The following is a 10,663-nucleotide window of genomic DNA, read 5'->3' as shown; positions in this document are numbered from 1 at the left end:
TTTATGAAAACCCATATATAGACCTAAGTGCATGTTAATAGCCTTTCATTCAACACTGCGACTCTCAGTGGTCTGCTACACACGTTGTGTTCCGTTGTTCAGTGAACCGTGAAGGCTAGACAAACTCCCACGTGGGATATTGAGGTGAGTTGACCGAGTGCTGGCGGGGAGGGAGGGGGGGGGGGGGGGGGGTCGGGGAGAGGCTGGATGACCAGCGGCGCCTAGGGTCACGAGTCAATGCGGGTCATGTCATGCTGTGAACACGTGCATGACCCCACAGCACACTGTTCTAAATTTCGGACAACACCAACATTTACTCAGCTCCCCCCTCCAAAAAATGGGTCTAACCTAATATATATCCTATGTGATTTCTGCTCTCAGTTGAAACTAAGAAAATAGTCACAAAAATGTGCATAACCCTGAAGGTCATAAACAAACTATCGTTGGATTGCCTTCTTATATCTACAGATCAAAGAATGCGATACGACAGAGCCTTTCTATTACTGCTACGTCACTCTCCGTTGTCCAGCATTCGACCAGCTGGTTGTGATGACCCAGATCTAATGCTAGACGAGGTAAGTACCACTTATTCATGGGTGCTCTAAGTGCTCTTGTTGTTTATGGCACAAAAACATGGACGTCCACACGTTGGGTCATAGAATTTCAACAGAACGTCTCCAATCCTTTTGAAAACAAAATCTAGGCATATAATTGAATAGCAAAAGACTATAGGCCTATAGCTTATATCTGTTTACGTCAGTTTACGACCCTCTTGATCCCACACCAACCCCCATGACCCCACACTGGAAGAAAACCACCGGAGTTATGACATAGCCCTGCACCATTCTTGGTAATGTTTCATATGTCCATAGGCAGTATCTGAATTTTATGTGTTATATTGTCGAAACCCCCCCCCCCCCCCAGAACTCAAGGCAAAGAATTAAACTATCTAGATTGACCCTTCAATTTTGCTGTAAATCCTGCTTATGTGTCTTATTTTAAAATCATCAACTAGGGATTAAGATGATTAATTTTTAAAATATCCTCTTAGCCTCTGAAACCCTGTGATGGTATTGAAGCTGGTCAATTTTCAGAAGATTATTTTACACACTACGCACAAGGCTTCACACGTGGACACACCAAGGTAAATATAAATTATGCTCTGAAAACTGTCTCAAATATTCTGAGTTTACAATCACAAGGACATTTTGCATCATTAGTATTATCGGCAATAACTTGCCTTATAACTTTATTATAACTTGCCTTATTATTACATACCCCCAACTAATGCATAACAAGAACAATTCTGAAGTTTTCTCAGTAGTAGACCTTCAGATCTTAAAACAAAACAATAAAAAATACTGTTAAAATAAAAAATAATACATTTTGGTTTCATACTTACTTTACAAATATTAATATATTCTCTCCTCAGCATATATTAACAAGAGCCTCTCTAACTGATGATGCAAATTTGCTACACACTAGTAAAAATCCTTGGAAAGCTTCACATCAAGATCTTGAAAAGGTGAGTTCACATTTCTTGCTTAGTGTTACAGAGCAATAAACTAGAGAAATAAGATGTAATTTGTCATTGTATGCAGTGTATGAAAAGTCATTTTGAGAATGCTGTGGTTTTTTGTGTTTATTATTATTTTAGAAAAGATGATTGGCTATGTGCATTCCATATTATATTTAACTGTGCAATATTATAAATTTATTTTAAAACAGAAAAAAAGTTTAGAGGCTGCTGTGCTATTTATAATGAACCGATTGACCCCAAGCAACTTTAAAAAACTGGCTGAAGAAATGAAATCTTTGGACATTCAGACATTTGAAGATTTGAAGCTAGTGGTGGATGTTATCTTTGACAAGGTGAGTTGCGCATCACACATAGGAAGACTGTATCAAAATTAATCAAAAGCTATGTGAGGTGAAGAGTTAAAGAATGACTTTTATTAAAGGATTGTCTAAGTTTAAGCTTGAAAGGTATAAATTGTTGGGTAGATATGCGCGTCACACATAGGAAGACTGAATCAAAAGTAATCATAATATATGTGAGGTGAAGAATTAAAGAATGGCTATTATTAAAGGATTGTTGATGAGTTTTAAGCTTAAAAGGTATAAATTGTTGGATAGATATGCGCATCACACATAGGAAGACTAAATCAAAACTTAAATCTTAATTCATGTGAGGTGAAGAATTGAAGAATAACTATTAATTTTTTTATTATTGAAGGATTATTATTAAGTTTTAAGCTTGAAAATTATAAATTATAAATTACTTGATAGATGTATGCTAACTGATGTTTATTTCCATTTCTAGGTGACTATCGAAACAAAATTTGTGCAGGCATATGCTTCTCTCTGTCAGTTCATGCTTGGGGTAAGTAGTATATTTGTACAATTTGGTATTAAGTGATTGTTTTATAATTAAAATAATGTATAAGACTATAAGAACCCTCTCTAAAACTGTTTTACGCTGCTGCAGTTTCAGGTTGTGCCACCCCCAAACATGGCACAAAACAGGGCAACATTCAGGGCTATACTGGTCACAAAGTGCCAACAGGAGTTTGAGGCAGATAAAAACTACATTTTTGAAGATCCAGAGAAAATAAAAAACAGAATAATGGAAGAAATGCTAGATGATACAGTAAGGTTTTGTTTTTCTGTAAACACTTTTGACTTTAAATGAGTTTCGGTTGATGTTAATGAAGTTGTGAAAATACAAGGACCCAACCTGTGTTATTTTATTTGCATATTAAACATTACTAACTGTCACAATGAGCTTACAATGGATCTCAGTTTAAGTAACTTGAACTTTAAGCCTTGTATAAAACTGTTTATGAATTTTTCTCTAATTTTACATTTTTAATAATTTTCTGATAGCCTGCAAGAGCAGAGAAAATTGAAACAACTTTATACCAAATGAAACTTAGGCGATTAAAATATTTTGGTAACATTGGGTAAGTTAAGCAATTTTTAAAGAATTTTAAAATACAGATAATGATGTAGGCCTGTTAAAAATAATTTGGCTGAACTATTGCAAAGAAACCATCTACTAGTTGTTGTATCTACTACTACTATTTCAAAGAAACCACACCGCTTGATGACAACAAATTACAGATTTATTTTCTTAAAAAAACAAAATTTTGTTCATTTCCTTCAGTTTTATTGGTGAGCTGTTCAAGCTAGGGATTCTACCAGAGGTCATCATTCACTCCTGCATCTCACGTCTGCTGTCATCAAGGGATAGCGAGTCCATGTTCTCTCTGTGCAAGCTTATCTCTACTGTAGGGAAACACATTGACAAGCCAAAAGTTAAGGTAAGGCTACAACCAGAGTCCCTTCAGTGCAGGGTTAATTTCAGATATTTTTCCCCAGGGCAGATACACAAAAATTTCCAGGGTTGTCTGGGCAGACACCAGTTCAAACACATATTTTCTATATAAATTTAATTTATTCATATTGTCAGGAGAGCGTGGGTAGATGTGGTTTGAGGAGAACTATTCCCCCTCCCCTTCCACCACCCAAACAAAAGCCTGAAGGAAACTGCTTATTTTTCATACCCATGTTGTAGCTACACTGTTAATATTAAAAAATTGTTTTTAATAAGTCAAATGTCTGTTACACAATCTAATTCAAAACATTTAATAATCCCTAGGCTCATATAGACAAATATTTTACCACAATAAAGCAAATTGCAGAGGAAAGCACATCCAGGCTCAAGTTTGCTTTGAAAGATTTAATTGATCTTAGAAAGGTACATAGTGGCTTGTTTATGTAACTAAATTATTGTTTTTAGAGTTAAAAAAAATGCCTACCTAATTTTATAATATAGAAAAGCTGTAACTTTAGTTTATGTAAGCTACATCTTTATTTTCTCTTGTATTAGTTAACCTCTTTTGAAAACTAAATACAATGTTTAATGAAAACAAACACAGAACAAATGGAAACCAAGAGCAGAGCAGGCAGGTCCTAAAACCCTAGCAGAGCTACATAAAGAATTTAAAGAAGAGCAGGCTAATAAAGAGGTTCTTCAGTCAGTCCCCCTCAATCAACAAAGTGATAAAAGGTTTTTCACACCCTCCAGAGCTCAGGCATCTACTCCTAGCAAACCATCAGAAAGATCTAGAGAAATTAGAAACCCTGTTCATACTTCAAATGAAGGTATGAGTATTTTATTTATGTAAATTTTAGTTTTAGTGAAGTTTTAAACTTGAATTTAGTGCTGTTCCATTATTTCTTTTGTATAATGATGAAGTTTATGTTTTAATAATATATCTAAATATATTTCAGGATGTTCAAATAAGAATAAAAAACAGGGCAATGCTTCTCCAATGTTGGAAGATAAAGAAAACTGCCAAACTTGGTCACAAGTGAAATCTAAAGGAAAGAAAAAACAAACTAGACAGTGCAGTGGTAGTGTACAGACTCAGGACAACACTGGCAAAAAGAAGGTCACTAAAGAGCAGAAGAAACAAACAGGATTTTTATCTAATGCATTTTACTTGGAAAGTGAATCGGAAGATGAAAAGAAGATGGATGAACCAGAAACTGAAAAAATTGACCTGACCAGGTTCAAAATTTCTAAGGTAAAATTTTTCTGGCTCTTAAAATATTATTTAATGAAATAAATAAAATGACAACTACATTGTAATTAATAATACAAGTAATTATTGCACTAAATGATAATAGTTTATTATTAATATTTAAAAAACATTTCTATAACAAAAGGCGAGGGATCAAAACATTCGGCTGGCCCCAGGAGGTTTCAATTTCAGACTACCAAATCTTCAGGCTACAGATGAGAAACCACAAGAAAAACAAACAGCTTCAAACAGGTCAAACATAGTGTTTTCATATTTTACTCATGAAATAAATTAATCGCAGATTTTAACAGCACCATAATACTTTTTTACATTGAAATATGTCCAGTTTTCTTAAGTTAACCCAAAGCATAGGGCTGATTTGCAACCATTGTTAGGTTGGCGAATCATACTATTACTACTATCACTTAATTTTACAGATAAGCAGTGAATGATTCCCATTATATTTGATGATGCCAATAATGACAAAGCATGTATTGTTACTGTTACTAGTTTATGCTTTTTTTTTTGCAGATATGATTTGCTTGATGACATTGATGATGATAGTGTAGTGGAAACAAAATTTTCCAAAGATGTGAAGACAGATTCTGACGACAAATGTTCCAGTGTTGGCACAGCTAAAGAACAACCCCAGCCATCATCATCAGCAAAAATAACACCTTCATTAACGGAAGAACAAGCAGAGTTGCGGGCTAGGAATATCATTGATGAGTTTTTAAACTGCAGGGATCACATTGTAAGTTTAAAACAACTATACATTTAAATCACGAATTAGGAATGAATTTAAATTTTATCGTTTTCAAAATGCAATGTTTTTTAAAACAGATGAAAATATGAGCTTTACTTTGATTCTTCTTTGATTTCTATTATTGTTTTTTTAACTTCAGGAGGCTCAACAGTGCATCAGGGAGCTCCTGTGTCAGACAAATGGTAAACGTGTAGTCACTACAATCTTAAACCATGTCATGGAGAAATCTAATGATGCAAGACTACAGACTGGACAACTTTTCCTTCAGATAATGGAAATTAAAATTATCTCCCTGGATGAATTCACTCAAGGGTAAAGCTAATTTTAACAATCATCTATTAGGGACAGATAGTTTTTTGTACTATTAAGTTATATATTTGTACACAAATATTGTAATAATTTAAGTTTTATTTATTCCCAATTAACACTAACATTTTAATTCCAGTTTCTCAGAGATACTAAGCTTTGCTGCAGACATAGTGATAGACATTCCGATGCTGTGGAGGTACCTAGCCCAGATTGTCTGCCCACTTCTAGAAACTTCTCTGCCTCTGAAGGAATGTGTTGAGCTGTTGTCTAAAAACTTGGAGCCTGACCACTGCGCTTTATTACTGGCCCAGATTTTTATAATTGTAAAAGAAAATAAAATGAAGGTAAGAAAAATTGTTAAATTCTAGATACAGATTCTATATTTTCATGGTATGCCCTTTATTCCCCCATCAGTGAGTTGTATGTATTATAATAAATGTAGGCTTATATCCATCAAAATATGTTCTAAAATATTCGCACTTATTTTGTTAAATATAAAATAGTATAAAATAATTTTTTTATAAAGTAGATTTTCCATTTAACTGTAAAATTAAGAGGACTTAGAAATATTCATTAATCTTACATGAAATCAGGTGTTATTTCACATGATTATAATTGTTCTATTTTGCTACAGAGTTTTAACTCAATATCTAACACGCATAAAAATAATAAAGAATTTATTGTATTTCACAGAATTTAACTTCATTGCTTGATGCTTGGTCATGCTGTGGATTTAGCTGGGAACAATTTATGGATGCTGACAGAGTGAATTCATTTTTAGAGGACAGAAAATTATTAGAGATCTTCTCTAATAGGAAACAAAGTCAGGCAAGCAATCAACAAGATGTACTGGACAATTCTAAAGTTGAGACAACTGGACATGAGATTAATACACCTTTATGTGAACAATATCCTTCAGCATCTGAACAGTTCTCACACTCTGTTGAACATAAAGGTGAACATCTAGATATCTCTCTAAAAGCAGAACATGTTGATCTGGGTTATGTTACAGTAACTGAAACAAATGCTGAACAAACTGACACTGGTAATGTTCATGTGCTGAAAGATGAAGGAAATACAACTGCCAATCTACTGACAGATGACATTATATCACAAAATACCATTTGTGACAGTGAGGATCATTTAGCCCTTAACACCATTTGTGACAATGTTGATCAGTCACCAGATAATGCCATTTGTGACAATGTGATTCAATCACATCTTAATACACTCATAAACACAGATGAACCTGACCACTCAGATGAACCTGACCACTCAGATGAACCTGACCACTCAGATGAACCTGACCACTCAGATGAACCTGACCACTCAGATGAACCTGACCACACAGATGAACCTGAACACACAGATGAACCTGACCACTCAGATGAACCTGACCACTCAGATGAAGAAGGGGAAGCAATTTGGCGACAAGAAATGGCAGAAGATGAAGCATTTTTTGCTAGTAAGGTGATAAAAATAAACAGTGTGGAAAAAAGAAAATATTACATATGCTTCTGTCCATCCAACTTTTCCAATGAAACTGTAATGTGGGATTCAAGCACAGAAAAGCTGGTCAACTCTGAAGCATTTCTTCCACCAGACAAAGAATGTGTTGAGAATAAAACAGATTTCTACACTATGCAAGAGAACTCTCCTGGGGCATCTGGAGAAGCATGTGTACCTCTCTCTATAGATGCTCCATGCTTTGTCCCAACATACTACAGAGAACAATCTGAGTCCCCAACTGATTCTGGACTGTGTTATTCAGACATATACAAAGAGTACCCAGAATCTTCTACCACATCATCATCCAATTCACAGGCAGACTCAGGATTTCAAGACCTGAATGAAATGTCACCACCAATGTCTGCAGTTCACACAATGCAAGAAAATCTTGAATCCAAAACACAACTAAATGATTTCAAAACATCTGAGCTTTCAAAATGGCATTCTGACCATCAAGGATTACACTGTGAGTACAGCACCAATGCTGAAGATTTTGTGAGTAATATTTCAGACAGCTATTTCTGCCATGGGAACATTCCTTTATCATTTCATCATTCAAGTCAAATTTCCCTGAAATCTGACTATTCAAACACTGACCCTTATTTGTCAGTTAGGGATGGATTGGATATAGAGTTTGATCAGGTAAATCCAGTCCAGTTTTCAACATCAAGCTGTGAGGATCAGCCTAGGGAAGGTCCTACAGGATACACGAAACTAAACCCATATCATACAGAACATTGTACACCACTAGACAGACTGAAATTCAGCCTGTCTCCCCTTAATGAGCCTAGTGCAAAAATACAGGACGTTGAAGCTTGCACACATTCTTGTGCACCAACACACCATCTTGAATCAAGTGCACCAACACACCATCTTGAATCAAGTGCACCAGCACACCATCTTGAATCAAGTGCACCAACACACCATCTTGAATCTTGTGCGCCAACACACCATCTGAGTGCACAAACACATGTTGAATCATGTGCTCTACCACACCAGATTAAAGATTTCCTTGAGACCCTGTTTCCAGAGAACTTTATGTCCAAATGTAAACAAGTGATTGATGACTTTGAAAAACTTTTGCAAGAAAATCGAGCAAGCCAAGATATTTTACACTATATTCAGGTAAATATTTTCTAATCTTTTAATAGAACAATTTTTGAAACTAAAACCAGCAATTCACACCAACTTTTTATGTCACATCTTTACTTGAAATGCTATTTGTACAAACATTAAAACACTCAAATGAAGAAATTTCACTAATTCTATACAAACAATACTAGTTACTTGTAAAAGTACTTACATGACAACATAGCCTATACAGTCCTAACTAATCACTCCCCTGGTTTAGACAGCATTACCAGAAGAAAAGAAAGATTCACCTATAGGTTTTTTCCACAAACCTTATACAAATAGTTTGTGGAAATGCTAAATAACTGATAACAAAAAGTGGCTAGAACATTTATATGATGTAGACCTACTTAGAGATAATAATGTAAAGAAATCATAGATCTGCAACACTCCTAAAAAATTGACTTGATTGAATTGAAAATAAAATTGTTTGCAATAGTTGATTACAAATGTTTGATACATTTCCTGCAGGAGTACCCACAGACCAGAGAAGTTCAAATCTTCCTTCTCTCTCTACTGACCTCCTCTCTTGGTACAATGGCGCTAAGATGTAAGTAAACTAAAATTAAATTTGATGCTCTAACACGTTGGTCACCACGGTCCCAACATAAAAATGTATTTAAATGTTCATACTGCATTTTCATACTGCATTTTTAAAATTCTCCAGATGCTGACATTTTTTTCTACCATATCTCTATAATTATAGTATAGGGGTCATCCATAAATGCCATCACGCTTTTTTGGACAATTTTTACCTCCCCCCTCCCCTTTGTTACACATCATCACAAAAAGCTAGACCCCCCCCCCCCCCCCTTAAAATGACATCACACCTCAGCATACAACCCCCCTGAAAATTGCAGTTGAATTTTTCTTAAAACTTGGATATTTTTCCAAAATCTTGACTGAACTAAATTTAATTTATTAAATCAGTTTTCTAAAATGCAAAATAGCGTCTATAATCCGTTTTCTAACATTGCTTTTTTATAATGCAAAAGTGTGACGTCCACCATCTGAAACCCCCCCCCCCCCCCCTCATCACAAACCATCACAAAATTACGGACCCCCTCCCCCTACGAATGTGACGTCATTTATGGGCGACCCCAATAACACATAAAAATGCTTAGTTTATGATTTTTACCTTTTTTTTTTGCAAATTTAATCAAAAATTATTCTTCATTGCTGTAGCACCACTTGGCAATAGGATAATTAAAGACAGAAAAGATCTGATGCAAAGCCTGATTGGCAATGACCCTGACCTTGAACTTGTAGCTGTCAGAGCTTTGTTTCACTTGACACCACATGCCCAGCATCCCCATGGTAAGCTTTGATCTCTAGCTAAATTAAAATATTAATTTTTTTTTATAATTAATTGCTTGAACATTTTAAAACAAATTGCTTTAAACATGGTTAGGATATGAAATTTATGTTTTTGATTTGTTTATGTATGAAGTTTGAAAAATTTAGAAATATTGTAAATCTACCAGCATTAAATGTACTGTTCAGCTGCTAATTAGGTTTTACATGCCAAAAGTTATATTTCGTGAACTTTTGAATTTGTATTTAATTTAGGCTATCTTAGCAAACTATTTGTTTTGCTTTTCACAATTTCAATTTGTATATATTATAACAATAAAATTGAGTGAATTTATTAATTTAAATTAATTAATATTTTGTGTATTAATACATTATTTATTATTTTACATATCTTTAGACTAGCTCTAATATTCCCATTGATATTTCTATTTCAGAAATTGTGTGTTTGTATGCAGAGATGTTTAAGGAGGGGTTGGTCAGCTTTGATGTGCTCTACAACTGGTGCCTGTCTATTGGACCAGGCAAAAATAACTAGGATGAAGTTGTGTTTAAATAAATTAACATGTGTTTGTGTGTTCGTTTGCCAAATGAATGTACTATTTTGATTCCAATTATTTAAGACTGCATTGAAATAAAATGTATTTATTGATATTTTAATTAGTTGTTTAGAATTATTTCTGGTTTATTTAACTAAGCTTTCTAATATTGTTGAGCATCAAGAATCAGAATAAACTAATATACAAGTGTATTATCATGACGTGAGATGGAAGCAAGTAAAAACTGAACAGTTAATCCTGCATCATTAAATTGATTGTGAAAAACATTAGAATGTTTGCTTTTGAAATGTTATAAAAGATCTGTCTCAACTCCCTGCTTTTTCTAATGGAGTATATCTACAAAATGAAGTGCCTCTAAGGGGTGACACATCAGATAGGGCTAACATCTGTCCCCCTTTGTAAGAAGACCAGCAAAGAAGCCTTTACTGACACCCAGCACACTAAGACCTTATGACAGACAGCCAAACTCTTCTGAAAAGGTCCATCAC

The 10,663-nt window shown here is 34.5% G+C and overlaps 1 protein-coding gene and 1 long non-coding RNA gene across 2 annotated transcripts; both read left to right on the top strand.

Annotated features, from left to right (window-relative positions):
- Nucleotides 1-592: 592 nt before the first annotated feature.
- Nucleotides 593-8,862, top strand: LOC131944528 (eukaryotic translation initiation factor 4 gamma 1-like). The gene is made up of 17 exons (XM_059305205.1): nt 593-652; nt 1,052-1,144; nt 1,433-1,525; nt 1,729-1,872; nt 2,324-2,383; nt 2,489-2,650; nt 2,887-2,963; nt 3,167-3,323; nt 3,662-3,760; nt 3,942-4,167; nt 4,297-4,592; nt 4,735-4,841; nt 5,121-5,343; nt 5,495-5,667; nt 5,801-6,008; nt 6,358-8,298; nt 8,776-8,862. Exons 1-17 carry the CDS (start codon nt 593-595, stop codon nt 8,860-8,862), a joined length of 4,206 nt encoding a protein of 1,401 aa, XP_059161188.1.
- A 633-nt stretch (nt 8,863-9,495) lies between these two features.
- LOC131944526 (uncharacterized) lies at nt 9,496-10,275 on the top strand. Its single transcript, XR_009387039.1, has 2 exons — nt 9,496-9,621; nt 10,053-10,275. It is a non-coding gene; the product is annotated as an uncharacterized LOC131944526 (long non-coding RNA).
- The last annotated feature ends 388 nt before the right edge of the window (nt 10,276-10,663 follow it).

This window comes from Physella acuta, unplaced genomic scaffold (genome assembly GCF_028476545.2).
Source record: "Physella acuta isolate Inbredline_101_S28 unplaced genomic scaffold, ASM2847654v3 ptg000495l, whole genome shotgun sequence".
Lineage (NCBI taxonomy): Eukaryota > Metazoa > Mollusca > Gastropoda > Physidae > Physella > Physella acuta.
Note: the sequence above shows the minus strand (reverse complement) of the source record. Positions and strands in the feature narration are given on the sequence as shown.